The sequence below is a fragment of the Geotrypetes seraphini genome, chromosome 12 (genome assembly GCF_902459505.1).
Source record: "Geotrypetes seraphini chromosome 12, aGeoSer1.1, whole genome shotgun sequence".
Lineage (NCBI taxonomy): Eukaryota > Metazoa > Chordata > Amphibia > Gymnophiona > Dermophiidae > Geotrypetes > Geotrypetes seraphini.
Window position 1 is genome coordinate 40,353,051 of NC_047095.1, and position 18,064 is coordinate 40,371,114.

Genomic DNA, 18,064 nt, shown 5'->3' on the forward strand with positions numbered 1-18,064 from the left:
AAAAGGGAATATAGCAATCATCGTTTAAAAAAACATATACAGTATATGGACAATGACGGACATCATTTAAAAAAAACATTTGACTTGGACAATGACGGACTCACAAAAACACAAAAGGGACCAGGTAGAACTCCAATAAATTCAGAAAAGTAAACATAAAGAGGTTGAGACAAAAGTTAGGGTCTTTACCATGCATTGACCGTTTGCAATTATGTAAATGCACTTACTGTGCATGCACTTAATGATTCCTCTTGAGGAGACAGTAAGTGCATCCCCCCCCCCCACTAACTGCAGTGTGCAATCCATGCCAGTTCTCTGCTCACAACCTGCCCAATTCATGCCCACTAGCACAGCATCAGCACCCTTATAGAATACAGCCTAGAGGGGATTCCCGCACCCAACTGGATGCAAGGCCTTGAGCCAGCTGAAACCTGATGTGAATTCTGGCATGCAAGTTGAACATGGATCCCCCTGGAATTCTACACCATTGTATACATCTTTTGAAACTTCCCCTCCCATGGCCATGCCCCCTTTTAGGATGCACACTATGGAATTTTGGTACACAGCGTTATAGAATAGTGCACAGCCAGATACTCCAATTAACAGCAATAATTGATTACTAATGCCCAGTTATTGATATTGGCTCATTAATCAATTAGGTCGCATGCGCATCCCAAGATCATGTACAAATTGGGGCTCCCCTCATTCTCATATCTGTCTTTTTTATCTACTTTCAGCTAGATCTTTTTTCTCCTTTTCCTTCTCCAGCCCTATGTCCATCCGCTTTTCTAGTTCTCCCAATTTTTCAAGTGCATCTTATTCTCATCTTTCAGCAATTGCCTACTGGTCTGTTTCCAGCCTCATCTACCTCTGCCTCTCATCCTTTACCAACCCTTTTCATTCCCTATCCCTCATCTGCACATCTCCACATAAAGATGCTTTCTTTTATTGTATCCCTGTTTGAAACATGAAACTAGGCACTTCCTGTTTCTTGTGAGAAATAGAAAGTTCCTTGTCTCAAGTTTCAGATCTGTAGAGCAGCTGAGGAAGAGATCGTCACAGTTGTAAGAGGAAGAACATGGACCTGCAGCTGTGTACAGTTGGTCCAGTTGGACAGAGTTTTGGATCTCTGTGCCACTGCCTCACTGGCTTGTCCCTTAAACTATCCCTTATTGTGATCCAAAACAGAAGACAGAGAAAGGGAGTCCAGAAATGCAACAAAAAAACACCACCACCCACAAAGGCGAAACTGCCTCCAGAACTGGGATAAAAAGTATACTTTATTTCACAATGTATGATCAAGACGTATGACCCGACACTGACAGTGTTTCTGCTCTTGCCTGCCTCAGGGGTCTGTGATGAACATAAAAATATATCATATAACAGAACATCATAAATACATATAACAAAACATTATCAAATGCCAAATAATTTACAAATCAAAATCGATCATAAATACAAACAAAACATCATAAACTGTGATCATCTTTGCATATCGATGTTATCTCATAAAACTTCTAAACGGATGGAAATATACATGAAAAATGTTGTCATAATCTATGATCATCTTTGTAAATATAGGGCTCTTTTTACTAAGGTGCACTAGCGTTTTTAATGCACGCAGGAAATTACCGCGCACCATAACGCACGCTACGCTTCTAGAACTAACGCCATCTCAATGCTAGCATGAAGGTCTAGCGCGCGTGGCAATGTAGCATCCGCTATTCCACACGTTAAAGCCCTAATGCGGCTTAGTAAAAGGAGCCCATAGTTTTATTTCTATTTGGCATTTGATAATGTTTTGTTATATGTACTTATGATGTTCTGTTATATTTTTATGTTCATCATAGATCCCTGAGGCAAGCAAGAGCTGAAACACTGTCAGTGTTAGGTCATACGTCTTGATCATACATTGTGAAATAAAGCACATTTTTTATTCCAGTCCTGGAGGCAGTTTCACCTTTGTTGTTTTTTGTTGCCACTTAAGCTAGCCATATCTCACTTTTCTCCTCTCTGGTGTCTAGCATCAAAATTGTTCAGCATCTTCTTATCTCCCACCTAAAACAGTTTAACATTTTTCTTCTCCCTCCCAAGTGATCCAGTAACTTTTTTCTTCCCACCATGTAGTCAAGTATCTCCCCCCCCCTCTCTGCCAGAGTGAATCCTTCAAGACAAGTTTCTTTGCCAGCCGCATGTTTCTTTCATTTTATAGCTCCTCAAAGCCACTGCAATGTTATGGACATGTGAGGTCAGTGGAGGTACCGTATGTCGGGAGGAGAAGACTAATGGGGGCATGAAGGGGTGATGCTGGACAGGGAGGGGAAAGAAAGAGGTACACGGTGGACCAGGTGAGGAAGGATTATGCCCATTATTATGTAACAAATACTGCACATTAATTTGCGTATTAACACATATTAGTAAAAATGTCTTTAATACAATTACAGTGCGGGTTTGCTTTATTCAGTGATACAATAATAGAACATGTCCTTATAAGATATCAAAATACAACATCTTTTATAAATCAGACTATAGATTATGAAGAGTTTGTATTGTACTTTTTAGGGCTCCTTTTACTAAGTTGCACTAGCGTTTTTAGCGCACGCAGAATTGTATCGCGCGCTAAACCCGCACTACACAGCCAGAACTAACGCCAGCTCAATGCTAGCATTAGCGTCTAGCGCACGCGCTAAAACCGCTAGCGCAGCTTGGTAAAAGGAGCCCTCAGTGTATAGTTTTCATGCTTTTTTATATGTTTAAACAGTTGTGCTGCCATATATGTTAGTAAAAGGGGGCCAGCCAGTTTAAGCTGGGTGGCTAATAACATTGGGCAAAGGCAAAGCCCACAAAAGAAAACTGGAAAGGGGAGGGGGGGTAGGAAAGAGCAAGGTTAGGATAGAGACAGGAGAAATGAATTTGATTGGCCAAGGAGTAGGAGATTGGGGATTGGTTAGGAGTGAGGGGAGGAAGGAGAAAGAATAGGGATTGGTTGTGGCATTTGGGCGGGTAGAATCTTCGGTGTGTGAAGAGGGTGGTGCGAGGGAGTCGGCGCTCGTGTCGGTTTTTCCGTGTCGGCTTCCCTTTGTGAACCGCAATTTAAAAAAAAAAAATTTTCGCCGACGCGGCTTCAGGGCAGAGGAGGGCTTCGGCGGTATTTTTCATCGGTAGTCAGTGGAGCAGTGAGGTCGCGGCGGCGTGCGAGGTAGGAGGGGCGGTCTGGTGCTGCAGAGTGTCGGTGCTGGCTGTATTGCAGGCAGCCTGTTAGTTGTGTCAGCGAGGTTTTTAGTCTGCTGTTGGGAGCTTCGGGTGGGGGGGGGGGGGGAGAGAGAGAGAGAGTGAGCAGTGAGAGCACTGCTTGAACGTTTAATATTCAAGAATTGAAATACAATTTTCAGTGCTTAATTCCAGATATTTGGCAGCAGGGAGTGGGTGGTTGGTGGCAAAATTTGTTGTGGAGGTAGGCTGGGGAGGACAGTTGTTTAGAAGTAGGGTGGAGTGGCGGGGAGTGGACAATTGATAGTCGGGGATGACATGGTAATGAACACTGCATAATTACATTCTTTATTTTGCATATAACTGTTGAGCTAATTACTTTTCTTGTTTCTTTTCCCCTGCTTATTATAGTGGAGTGTTGGTAGGGGAGGGTTATCTTTTGTTCATTCAATTATAGGCTGGGGGGTAATTTGGTTGGGGAATTGAGATGGGGGGAGTAAAAAAAGGTGGGAGTGGGGGTAACAAAGCAGGGCAGAAGATTGGGGTAAAAGACAAGAGTGTGAAGAAAGGGTCAAGTGGGGGAGTCCGAAAAGGGGTTGGTAAGAAGCAGGGTACGGGGCGGAGTACGAGTGTTAGGGGACTGGGAGTGAAGAGGGCAAGTAAGAACACTAAGTTGGTGGCAGGGGCTGTTAGTGGGTCTATTGAGGCTTCCCAGGTTCCAGATTTGTCTTCGGCGGTAATGTCTGTCCCAGACACCAGCAGGACTCCGGTGAGAGAAGTTGCCAGTACCAGTGTTGCAGCGGCACCGCGGACATCTGGTGAGTTGGTACAATCTTTACTGGAGGTTTTGGGAGATGTGCGGGGTGATGGAGTTGGTGAGGGCACTATAGCGGGTCAGTCTTTGGGGGAGCAGAGATCGGGGTGCCAGGTCATTCGTAAGAGTTTAAAGGATAAAAAATTTTTGAAGCGTTTGAGGCACATAGTTAAGCGTATGGATTTGGAAAAGCGAAAACGGCGAGCAGTAGGGGGCGCTCCCCTAGCGGTCTGGGAGTCCTCAGATTCTTCTGATTCCTCGCAGTCTTCCTCTTCCTCTTCCTCGGAAGGAGAGGATGGGGCTGGTTTGAGTAGGGGTGTGTCTGCAGGGCTGCCGGCGAGTGCAGAAGGAGCACCTGGAATTTCTAGAAAAGGTCATACATTATGTGCTATTGCACCTTTAGATTGTCACATTTCCCCTAAGTGGAAGCGGAAGATTTTGCGGGGCAAATATATTGATTTTTTTTAGTTTGTTAGGTAGAGAACAGGAGGGACAGGGGCCTAAGGATGGTAATAAAGCGGATGGAAAAAAGATAAAAGGGCGTGTAGCCAAAAATATTTTTAATTGGTTGTTGGGTTTTAATGTTTTTGCCAGTGTATTAGGTGAGGTCAGGCCGGACCTTTATTCTGGTTTATTACGCTATGCGGATCTTATATTACGCGCTTACCGGACATATGGAGGCTGGTTTTGGCTCAATTATGACGAGCAATTTCGAAAAAGTTTAGCGCGGGATAAAGCTGATTGCTGGGGTGTCAGGGATGTGGATTTGTGGTTGGCAGAAATGACACCATCTCGTGGGTCTACCTTTCGACCAATTCAATCCACAGTTGGAACCTTGACGGGTGGTTTTTCATCTGCGGGTGGAAGAGGTGTTGGGAGTCCCAGATGGTCTCACCCTGGTGTGGTATCGGGGGGAGATGTGGGTCTCGGCCGGGGGGCCAGTTTGCAGGGAGGATCACCTAGTGCAGCTTGTTTTCAATTTAATGCGGGGCGGTGTAATCGGACCAACTGTCGGTTTCGACACTGCTGCAGTCAGTGTTCTGGGGGACATCCTGCCTTTCGTTGCCCCGGCGGAGGGCCTTTCGGTAGAGGCCAGTTTCCAGGTTCCGGGTTCTTCACGAATAGGATCCCTGGTCAAGGCGCCTTCCCCCATTAAGTTGCATGAGTTAAAAAAGTGGTTGTCTGTCTATCCACACCGGGGGGATGCTTATCTTTTAGACGTTGGGTTTTCTGAGGGTTTTCCTATACCATATGAAGGGCCACCATTGGTACATCGTTCGGTTAATGCTCGATCAGTGGGTTTGCATAGGGAGGTGGTTCAGAAAAAATTGGATAAGGAGCTAATTTTGGGGCGTATTGCTGGGCCTTTTGTGGAACCTCCTTTGGAGAATTTTGTTGTGTCTCCTTTGGGGGTTATTCCAAAAAAGGAGCCTGGTAGTTTCAGATTGATCCATAATCTGTCCTATCCATCTGGACTCAGTGTTAATACATTTATTGATCCTCAGTTCTGTAAGGTTCAGTATGCTTCACTTGATGCGGCAGTCACTCGATTACGTGACTGTGGTTCGGGTGCTTTGATGGCAAAAGCAGACATTGAGGCTGCATTCCGTTTGTTACCTGTCCATCCGAGTGCATTTCACTTATTAGGTTTTCAGTTTGAGGGCCAATTTTATTTTGATAAGTGCATGCCTATGGGGTGCTCCATTTCTTGCACTTATTTTGAGGCTTTTTCTACCTTTGTACATTGGGTAGTGGTGCAAGTTAGTGGTCTGCATTCAGTTGTTCATTATTTAGACGATTTTTTGTTTGTTGGAGCATCGGGGTCTGGGGAGTGTGAGAGTTTGATGGCTGCTTTTCGCATCATGGCGAGACAATTGGGAATACCGTTGGCCTTGGACAAATGTGAGGGGCCATCTACTCAGTTGACCTTCTTGGGAATTGAGTTAGACTCTGTTCGCATGGAGTCTCGTCTGCCCGCAGTCAAGGTTCAGGCTTTGTTGGAGGCAATTGGGGCAGCTTGTCAGAAGCGAAAACTGAGCTTAAAGGAAATTCAATCATTGGTGGGTCATTTTAATTTCGCGGCACGGGTAATTCCAATGGGGCGAATATTTTCCAGGCGTTTGGCATTATTGTCAGTAGGTTTACGCCGTCCGCATTTCATGGTTCGTTTGACAAAGATAGTACGAGAGGATTTGCAGTTATGGAGGTCATTTTTGATATCTTTTAATGGCATCTGTGTCTGGCAGCAACCTAGGGTGTCGAATGTTGATTTACATTTGTTTACGGATGCCTCTGGTGAGATTGGCTTTGGGATATATTTTGGGGGTGCTTGGTGTGCCCAGGGTTGGCCCGAATGGTGGAGGTTGCTGGGTTTGTGTTCCAATATTGCTCTTCAAGAATTGTTTCCTGTGTGGGTGGCTGTGGAGCTTTGGGGGGGTCAATTGGCAAATAGAAGAGTGGTTCTATTTTCGGATAATTTGGCAGTTGTGCATGCCATCAATAAACAGTCTGCTCACTGCCCATTGCTGGTGGAGTTGTTGCGTTTGATTGTGCTGGCGTGTTTACGGCTTAATCTGTTCCTGTCTGCTAGGCACGTACCTGGGGTCTTGAATGAGATCGCTGACTCTCTCTCTCGTTTACAGTGGTCTCGATTCCGGGCGTTAGCCCCAGAAGCAGAGCTCTACCCTACAGAGATGAGGGAGGAATTATGGGCGCAGTTCCGCCGCATTGTCGATGGCTGGTACAACAATCATTAGCTCTCAGCACGTGGAAAGCTTATGATGCGGGTTGGAGGCGTTTGATGCTATTTCTACAACAGCGCGGGGTGGATTCTTCTATCCCTATTTCTGAACAATTACTCATCGATTTCATTGTGACTAGTGCGCAACAAGGATGGTCTTTTGCCATGGTTTCACAAGTAGTTGCTAGTGTGAATTTTGTGTCACAATTGTTACGATGGAGTAATGTTACTGGGTCATTTCTGGTAAAAAGGCTTTTAAGGGGTTATGCCCGTGCGGGGCCGGTTTATCGACCTCGATTACGACGTCGGCCTATATTTTATGACTCTTTGGTTGAGTTATGTGGTCGATTGCCAGAAGTTTGTTTTTCCTCTTTTGAGGTCATCTTGTTCCAGTTGGCATTTGTCATTGCCTTTTTTGCTGCTTGTCGGGTGGGTGAGCTGGTGGCACCATCCAGTCATGCCCAGGGTGAGTTGGGTTTACAGGCACAGGATGTGCACTTGGATGTGACCTCCTTGAGTATTTATTTCAGGCGGTCTAAGACGGACCAGGAAGGAAAAGGTGTGTGGTGTGTGTTGCGGGGTCAGGACATGCTTCCAGTTTGTCCAGTACGTTGTGCCCTGGTCTATAGAGACATTAGGCCCCGGGGAGGTATTTATTGGTTGGTACATCAAAATGGTATGCCCATGACTCGATATCAATTTGCAGCGATTTTGCAAAAAACTTTGGTGGCTGTTGGATATGACCCGGGTGAATATGGGACGCATTCTTTTAGGATTGGGGCCGCTTCCACAGCATCGGCAGCTGGTGCGGCGCCTGCCTTAATTAAGAGGGTAGGTAGATGGCGTTCCAATTGTTATAAGAGATATGTGCGGGTATGATATTGTATGGCTTTTGAGTTTGTTATTGTCTTCAGTTTCTTTTCCAGATCCCAGGCATCCTGTTCATCTGCCTCCTGATATATGCGTCTGGGTTTGTGGACACTCGCTCATATTTTGGGCGCATAAGCATGCTCAAGAATCCCGTTGGGGGAATAATCTGGGACTGGTGGAACATGGGATTCGGCTACGCTGGTTGGGTATTCGAGGCATGTATTGGGACCAGCTGTTGCCTACTTTACATCAAGCTAGTTGTTTTTCTGCACCTGTATTTATTTTGATTCATTTGGGAGGCAATGATTTATGCAAAGTAAAAGGGGTCCATTTAATACGACAGATGAAAAGTGATTTATTGTTGGTGGCCTGTACATTTCCTAGGGCCCGCATGGTTTGGTCTCATATACTCCCGCGGCGTTGCTGGAGGGATGCTCACAACCCGGCCGCCATAGAGCGGCTTCGCAAGAGGGTGAATGCTGAGATTTCAAAATTTGTTTCAATGTTGGGGGGGTTAGTTTTGGTGCATGATCTCATTTCCGTTGATTGTCCGGGTTTATTTCGCCCGGATGGGGTTCATTTATCTGTTATTGGGCTGAACATTTTCCTGAGTGTCCTTCAGGATTTGATTGGGAGTTGTTTTAAGAGTTAGTTGGTCGCAGTTTTTTGGGGGGGCAGTGACAAGAAAGAATCTGTCACTGCCAGTGGCCTACAGGGGAGCATTTGATTACAAATGATTTGAAAATTTATATAAATGAGATGAGTTGAATTATGTCCTCGTGGGCGGCACCGCCACGAGTTGAGGTGACTTGACGACACCGTGGGTCACCGGAGAATGTAAAGGAGAAGACGGGGAGACTGGGGCTAGATCGATACCGATTAGCTCCAGGAATTGATTCAAGGAATGTTGGAAAATTTGGTTGAGAATTGTTACATGTTAAAATGTTATAATCAAATTGATTTTTGAGAATGATGTTAATTAAAGCTGCGGCCAACTTTTGCCAATTAAAAAAGTGTATTGGAATTATTTGGAAAGAATGGGGAGTATGTGATATATAAAAAGTGTGGCTGAAGTACGAGTCCCAATGTTAAAGGGGGCCAGCCAGTTTAAGCTGGGTGGCTAATAACATTGGGCAAAGGCAAAGCCCACAAAAGAAAACTGGAAAGGGGAGGGGGGGTAGGAAAGAGCAAGGTTAGGATAGAGACAGGAGAAATGAATTTGATTGGCCAAGGAGTAGGAGATTGGGGATTGGTTAGGAGTGAGGGGAGGAAGGAGAAAGAATAGGGATTGGTTGTGGCATTTGGGCGGGTAGAATCTTCGGTGTGTGAAGAGGGTGGTGCGAGGGAGTCGGCGTTCCCCTCCCTCCCACCCAAGTTGGTAGGAGGTGGGGGGGTGTACAGGGTGGAGACGGGTGTATGGATTGGTGGGGGGTGGGGTCGCAGCTGGAAGAAGAGCCTACAGGGGAGCATTTGATTACAAATGATTTGAAAATTTATATAAATGAGATGAGTTGAATTATGTCCTCGTGGGCGGCACCGCCACGAGTTGAGGTGACTTGACGACACCGTGGGTCACCGGAGAATGTAAAGGAGAAGACGGGGAGACTGGGGCTAGATCGATACCGATTAGCTCCAGGAATTGATTCAAGGAATGTTGGAAAATTTGGTTGAGAATTGTTACATGTTAAAATGTTATAATCAAATTGATTTTTGAGAATGATGTTAATTAAAGCTGCGGCCAACTTTTGCCAATTAAAAAAGTGTATTGGAATTATTTGGAAAGAATGGGGAGTATGTGATATATAAAAAGTGTGGCTGAAGTACGAGTCCCAATGTTATCAGTGTTCCTTATCATTAAGCATTGGATCGATCATTGTTTCACCCTGATTACATCATTGGGTTAGCAAACTGGTTAGGCTGATTTTAGCCTTAGGCAACTGTGACATGGATGGCAGGTGTTTCTTTAATTTTCTCCTATAAATAAATCTTTAAATACACTCGTAAATACTCAGATTATCAGAACATGCGTGTGAATACAACCTGTCTGATTTCAAGAAATGTATTCAGTAAAGACTAATTTTGGAACACCCCCCCCAAAAAAGCTCTATAAATTGTGTACACAAATTTGGACGTACTCCCAATTTGCTTGCGTAATTTGATTGAATAATGAGCCAATTAGAACTGATAATTGATTTTAACAAGCAATTATCGGCGCTAATTGGAATTCATTAAATTTGTATGCATATTTTTTAGGTGAGATTCCAAGAAGGGGCAGATCACGGGCAGTCCTGCAATTTAATAATAATAATAATAATAACTTTATTTTTGTATACCGCAGTACCACAAACAGTTCAGAGCGGTTTACAATGTAAGAGACTGTACATACACAGCGAAGATACAGTGCAAGGGAATGTGCTATGCAGTTGAGCGCATAATTTAGGTGTCTAATTTAGGTGAGGATTTACACCATGTTTCAGCTGGTATAAATGGTTGTGCCTACAATTAGGGGTGATTCCTGGGTTCAAGCACTATTCTATAAATGAGGGATAGGAGATAGGGACTTGTATACCAGCTTTTTGTAGTTTTACAACCACACTCAAAGTGGTTTACATACAGATACTTCAAGCATTTTCCCTGTCTGTCCCGGTAGACTCACAATCTATCTAATGTACCTGGGGCAGTGGAGGATTAAGTGACTTGTCCAGGGTCATGAGGAGACGTGAAGGGTTTGAACCCACAACGTCAGGGTGCTGAGACAGTAGCTCTAACCACTGCACTACACTTTCCTTGCTGTGTATAGAATAGCACTGACAGCTAGTTTCTGCACCATTTTTTCAGCGAAAACCAAAAAAAACTCTGTGGAGTGACGATGTTCCTAAACGGACTTTATTTGAAAGTGTCAAAGTTCCAAAGGTACACTGAAATCATCCACATAAAATAATTCCATCCACATAAAAATAAATCATCTACATAAGAGCCTTAAAAGACCTAGTCCGCTAGGGATACAGGACCCAACACGGTCCGCGTTTCGACAAAGTCTTCTTCAGGGGTCCCTGGGGGTCCTATAAAGGTGAGTACATGGGAAACAATTGTGTGGTGAACCGGAAGTGAGACACTGCTTGCATTTGCACCATTTATAGAATCTATCCATATATCTAGGAATTCATACTGACCACCCTAACATGTATTCAGGTCTCCTAGAGTCTATTAGATCAATATTTAAGGCGATTTAAGAACATAAGAATAGCCGCTGCTGGGTCAGACCAGTGGTCCATCGCGCCCAGCAGTCCGCTCATGCGGCGGCCTCCCAGGTCAAAGACCTGTGCCCTAACCGAGACCAGCCCTACCTGCGTTTGTTTTGGTTCAGCAGGAACTTGTCCAACCTTGTCTTGAATCCCTGGACGGTGTTTTCCCTTATAACAGACTCCGGAAGAGAGTCTCTGGGTGAAAAAGAACTTCCTTACGTTTGTACGGATTCTATCCCCTTTTAACTTCAGACAGAAGCTTGACCAGCTCTGCTGCTGATATTCAGAGGTACTTAAGCGCACAGGGCCAGGTTCCTAGTTAGGTGCCCTAATTGTGGATCCCTAGTGAAGCCTAACCAAAGTCCATGCACAACCCAAATTGTTTCAATTAGCTTAAATGGCGTGGTAATTGACCACAAACAACTGCAGACTATGTCGGGTCCCTCGGTTGGTAATAAGGTTGTATATACCATTAGAGTTTGAAATAAACAGTGCCTGCACCTTGTACGTAGTCTGCATTTGTTTTTGGTTTTTGCTTTTCGCTTGGATTTGCTGCAGTTCCTGCTGGATTTTTCTCTTGTTTGTGGTAATTGACCACACCATTGAACTTAATTGATAAATAAAAAAAACCCCAAAAAACAATTACGAGTTCCATGTGGAACTCAGAGCGGCACCTAGTGAAGCCTTATAAGTCGAGGTGCCCTCCAATGCCTACCTGAAACGTAGGCGTGGTTAGGGGCAGAGAATAGGCATGGTTGACTTGGGCGTCACTAGGCGTCCGAGTTAGGTGCTGGTAAATTAGGCCTGGTTAAACCTGGTCTAATGTACTAGCGCCTACCTCTACGGTGCCTAGTGACACCTAAAGAATAGCAAATCAGTTTTGGCGTGTCCATGCGATAACTGTGTAGTAAATAGTAGAATTTATTATTTTTTTGAGTGGCGTGTCTGTAGGTGGAAAGTGGGCATTCCTTTCCTAACTATTTAGTGCGTCTACCTTACTAACCCCCTCCTTTACTAACGTGAAGTGGGGTTTTAATGTCGGCAGCTGCTGTAACTGCTCCAACGCTCATAGGAATTCTGCCGCTGCTGGTGCTAAAGCCCGTGCTATGCTTTAGTAAAGGAAGGGTAAGTGCTAACTGGTTAGTTCACAGATAATGCAAAAAGCTCTTACCACCTACAAAATAAGCAGTTGCCAATATGCAGTAATTTCTTTAAATAGACATGTTCTAATGGCAACATTAGTACATGCTACACTACACTAAAGTCCCCTAATGGGAAGATTTAGACAAAATAATATTGCTCACACTATTCCCACATATATGAAAGAGTGCATTCAACTATTCATTCAAAGTGTGTATAGGAAGAGGCCACAGTACCGGATCCCACGCACAGTCGTATTCACAGACTGAACTTATCGGCGTGGTTACGCTGTTCCTTTGCTCCAATCATTGGCCTTCTTCCTAGTTTAAATCGTGTATTATATCATTTTTTAGTGAATAATAAATATTCTAAAACCTCATATTATCATTTATTAACTTGTATTATATTCATCTACACTATTTCATATAGTTGAGACTTTGCTGAAAAAAGTTTCTAACATTTCCAGTTTAGCTGTTACTGAACAATTAGTGTTGAAAGATTACTTAGCTTCAATCAGTGCTTGTGTATCAAAGAGATACCACTAATTGTTCAGTAACAGCTAAACTGGAAATGTTAGAAACTTTTTTCAGCAAGGTCTTAACTATATGAAATAGTGTAGATGAATATAATACAAGTTAATAAATGATAATATGAGGTTTTAGAATATTTATTATTCACTAAAAAATGATATAATACACGGTTTAAACTAGGAAGAAGGCCAAATATTGGAGCAAAGGAACAGCGTAACCACGCCGATAAGTTCAGTCTGTGAATACGACTGTGCGTGGGATCCGGTACTGAGGCCTCTTCCTATACACACTTTGAATGAATAGTTGAATGCACTCTTTCATATATATGGGAATAGTGTGAGCAATAACATTAGTACATGGCCATTAATGGAAAAAAATAGAAATCAGGATTTTTTACGGTTATAGTAATAATGGCCTTAATACTCAGGAAAACCTGCGTAAGGGTGCACAAAGGCCAATTTTTACTACAGCTTTGTAAAATATCCTCTTAATATTCAAAAAAGTATTTAAATATGCAAGGTCATATCAAATATACTTAAAAGAATTTGATTTTATAACACATTTATAAGGAAAATTTAACCAAAATAGACCTCCCAGTTGAAGCACTCGTGATTTTAATTTCAGAAACAGCTGAAGTCTTTTCTGAGTAGTCCTAGCTACATAAGACAATGATCTAATTTTACAATTAAAAACTAAGATATTTCCATGATGAAAGAAGAGCTTAAGTACCCGGTCATGATCAGAGTCCACAACAAAATGAACAATCAGTGTAGAAGGAGTAACAGCCATAGTAGAGTTGATTTCTTAATTTGTTGCATGACTGGTTTAATTCTAACAAGTTACCCACTGGGTAATGAATATGCTGGTGTTAGGATACAGGAAATGAGAAGAAGCTGAATTGTCATGTCAGACTATGGCCTTTTGCGGCGGCCTCAAAGAAAGCAAACAGAATGCTGTGCATCATTAAGAAGGGTATCACAACCAGGATGAAGGAAGTCATCATGCCGCTGTATCGAGCGATGGTGCGCCCGCATCTGGAATACTGTGTCCAGTATTGGTCGCCGTATCTCAAGAAGGACATGGCGATACTTGAGCGGGTCCAGAGAAGAGCGACGAAAATGATAAAAGGTATGGAAGGCTGTTCATATGCTGACAGGCTGGACAAGCTGGGGCTCTTCTCCCTGGAGAAGCGGAGACTTAGAGGAGACATGATAGAAACTTTCAAGATCATGAATGGCGTAGAGAAGGTAGACAAGGAAAGATTCTTCAGACTACGGGGAACCACAAGTACAAGGGGGCACTCGGAGAAACTGAAAGGGGACAGGTTTAGAACTAATGCCAGGGAATTCTTCACTCAGCGGGTTGTGGACACATGGAACATGCTCCCGGAGGATGTGATCGGGCAGAGTACACTATGGGGATTCAAAGAGGGATTGGATAGATTCCTGAAGGAGAGGGGGATTGAAGGGTACAGATAGAGGTAGATAGGGATATAGGTCTAAATCAGGAAAACCTGACAGCTCGTGGACCTGATGGGGCCGCCATGGGTGCGGACTGCTGGGCGTGATGGACCTCTGGTCTGACCCAGTGGAGGCAACTTCTTATGTTCTTATGTTCTTAATTAAACCCATCTTAGCTGGCTCTAAGTCTTCTACTACAGCAAATGTTTTCTTTGGCTGCTGACGTGATTGTTCAAGTTCAAATTCCATGAATATGAAAGACCACAAATCAGTACAAAAAGACACCTAAGCGGTTTACAAAATAAAATTTTAAATTAAAAAAATATCAGGGAAGCAGGAGGACAGACACTACAACTTGCTTAAAACAAAGAGTGAACAGATAGGGGAAAATAAATTGGGCAATCATGGTGGTGGTGGTGGTGGGGGAGTCATAAGCTACAGAGCTGCGATCACTGCAGTTCTTTTGATTTAGCGTACATTTTCTTTTTCCTAACCCAGTTTTATTCTCTTCATCATGCCTTAGAACTTCTTACCTTATAAGCCGCTAGGTGCACAGCTGTGAATCCATTTTTTGTTAATCTGGACGGGCGCAGTCCTTTTAGCATTAGAGTTCTAATATGTGATTTGTTGCCTTTGTAATAAGAATTAGGAGAAAAGAGAGAGAGAAAAAAAGCGTCATCAACAGTACAATCATTTCATTGTATCTGTTAAGCATAGTAACGTCACTTGTAGTATTAGTATGTTCTGAAAACTCCTAAATCAGCAGTATATCTGCATTCAGTATATCTGGTTTTAATACCTGATGTATCAAAATGGTATGCAAATTACACACTACTCAAAGGGTTAAATTAAATAAAGCATGGCGCTTAGAGGCATGTACATTGTATATATCCTTCAGATTTCTCCGCACTACCCAGATGATAGTTTAAGAGCTTTTACAACCCATGAGAACCTCCTTTCAAATGGATAACATCCTCCTTTCTACTGATTAATTCCATTTATTTTTATTTATTGCTTGCTACATTTCTGAATTGCTTCTCTAGTACATGCTAATAGATCATACAGCGTGGCACTGCCTCATATGCCCTGACCTTTGAACTGCTCAATGCTGAGCTACTGGAGACCATAACTTATCTTTAAGTGGCCTGGGGAATCCTGATGCTGGTAGGGGAAGGTATCGGGGTGCTGAAAGGGTTTGAAGGGGGATTGTATGTTGGGTGGGAGGAAGAGAGTGCTACAGTGGCTGTGCTGAAATCCCAGGATATTGTCTGTTCCATTTAAGAATTTGTGGTCAGTGCAGCAGCCTGAGAATCTGAGGAACTGGGTTCAATTTGTGACTCTGGGCAAGTCATTTAACCCTTCAATGCGCCAAATACAAAATTAAGTATCTGTATGTCATATGTAAACTACTTGGATTGTAATCATGGAAAGGCAGTATAACTAACATGAACATTTATTTTTTTCCTCAAAACGGGACAGGACCCCCCCCCCCCTCCCGGGATCCCGGAACCCATTATATACAGTGCAAAATATAGACAGCAGATATAAATTCTCAAAACTGGCACATTTTGATCACTAAATTGAAAACAATATACATCCTTCCTCCCTTCCCTTCCTTTCCTTCCCTCCCCCCCTCCCCAGCAGCGATTGGCTGGCCTAGAACTTCCCAGATGTTCTTTCTGAAAACAGGACATTTTGGCATCCCGAAGCTGTGCGTGGGGACAATGGGACAATCCCGTTCAAAACGGGACGTATGGTCACGTTAGGTATAACAAGTCCCATCCCCTTTCCCTGGCACCAAATTTCACACACTATGGGCCTGATTCTATGTATCATGCCTATAAATTTGGCACAATTCTTTAAAAGTTATGTGCAACGTATAGAATCACACTTAGCGCTGGTTATGTGTCATAACTTTTAGGCGCACCCATTTAGGCCAAGAAAAACCTATAAAAATTATAGAACTTGTATGTGTATATATACTTTCCTTTATACACATACACTTCCCCCTCCCCATTCGCGGTTTCGGCAATCGCGATTTCACATATTCGTGATTTTTTGGGGAGGAGGGGGAAAAAAGAAAAAAAAAAAACATCGTTAAGTCTTCCCCCCGGCATCCCGGCCTTACCTGAGAGAGACTACGGGAACTCACAGCAGCCATTTCCTAATGGTGATCTGCACGGGGCAGGAGCGTAGAAAGATCGCTCCTGCCCCGAAAGCCTGCTAGACCACCAGGTAAGGCCGGGAAGGCGGGAGGGAGGCGGGGGCGGTTTTTCGCCATCGCGGTCCGGCTCTGCCCCTATCCCCTGCGAATCCGGAGGGAGAAGTGTACAAATTTTGGATCTACTTTTGTCCCTACTCAGTTTTAGCCATTTCTTATACTGAAAACATTGGCTTTTTAGCGAGTAAAACATAAAGGTGATATATCAAATCCATGACCTTTTAACAGCTTGATTTGAATTGTACAAGGGCTGAATATATACTATAACTGCCATCTGCCATCACATCCAGAACTCAATTTGAATGTCAGGTCCAATTTATTTAGCTCAAATGCAGGTGCATAAATTTTAACATGCCCATATATAGAAAACATTAAAATAGCAAGTTGTTGACCTTTTTAATCATTAGCATGCCACGTAGTAAGATCTGAAAAATAGGAGCAATTTATATATATATATATATATATATATATATATATGGCAATTTAATAACCCAAGTGTGTTAGCAGGCATTGCGAAATACAGAATAAAAGTGTTGCAGATAGTGCAAAATGCTGCTGCCCGTTTGATCTCAGGAGTAGCCTGGAATGATCATATTACGCCAGTACTGAAGAGTTTACATTGGTTACCAATTCAATTGAGAATTGAATACAAAATTTTGACAATCGTTCACCAGGTGGTTTATAGGGAGACTCCTCTGTGCCCAGGACAGCTCTTGAACCAGTATATTAGAAGTTTGAGATCTCAATCCGCAATGAAGTTATCAATTGATGCATTAGGTGAAACACATTATAGAAGAACACAAATAACAGCTATTTCAGTTGTTGGTCCACATTTGTGGGACACTACCAGGATGCTTAAGAGAGATGTTATTTAAGAAGCAATTGAAAACCTTTTATGTGCTAAAGCTTTTTGTTAGCTTAGTGTAATACTGTATTTTATGGCTCATAGAGGATGAGCATTTTATGAGCGTTATGCTAGTTTTAGCAATTATAACTGAAGAATAGGATAGGATGCATATATTATGATATCTTTGAGTATGTCCTGAATATGTATGTTTTCTACTGCAACCCGCTTAGGTATTAAGCGGGGAAGACATTTTTAAAATAAATAAATATATTAACGTGTGCATTACGGCCCTGATTATACAAAAGGCGCCTAGATCAGCATGCCTAGCAAATCTAGGCACCTAAATTTATTTATTTAATTTTCTATACCGTTCTCCCAGGGGAGCTCAGAACGATTTACATGCATTCATTCAGGTACTCAGGCAGTTTTCCCTCTCTGTCCCGGTGGGCTCACAATCTATCTAACATACCTGGGGCAATGGGGGGGGATTAAGTGACTTGCCCAGCGTCACAAGGAGCAGCGTGGGTTTGAACCCACAACCTCAGAGTGCTGAGGCTGTAGCTTTAACCACTGCGCCACACTCGCCCTGGAATAAACTGCCAATACACCTAAGACAACCCATCAACTACCTCAAATTCTGCAAGAAACAAGACTTACCTCTTCTCTTTGAACCCTCCACTCTCCTGAGCTAATTTATTTCTTTATTTTGTTTTATAGCCCGTCCTTCCCAGGAGCTCAGAACAGGTAACAAGTGATACATTCACAAAACTTTTGGGGGCATAGGATGAATGGTACATTCACATTATACTTAAGGGTGGAGAAGGGAGAAAGGGTGGGTTCACAATATTTGGAGGCAGCATGTCAGGGTGCATTTACAATGAATTGGAGTCAGAGCATCAGGGTATATGCACAATACACTGGGGAAGAGGAGTGCGGGTTACAGAGGTACATTCACACCAGGCAGGGGGCTTTTAAAGAATTATTGGG

General features: G+C 43.2%; 1 protein-coding gene across 8 annotated transcripts in view; it reads right to left on the bottom strand.

Annotated features, from left to right (window-relative positions):
• The window catches only part of LOC117346428 (serine/threonine-protein kinase TNNI3K), a 278,321-nt gene that overhangs the window by 201,208 nt on the left and 59,049 nt on the right, over positions 1-18,064 (bottom strand). For all 8 annotated transcript variants that reach the window (XM_033915962.1, XM_033915967.1, XM_033915964.1 and 5 more), the window contains one exon: positions 14,543-14,640. In XM_033915962.1, the coding sequence (XP_033771853.1) occupies positions 14,543-14,640 (98 nt within the window). The remainder of the gene's footprint in view (positions 1-14,542; positions 14,641-18,064) is intronic.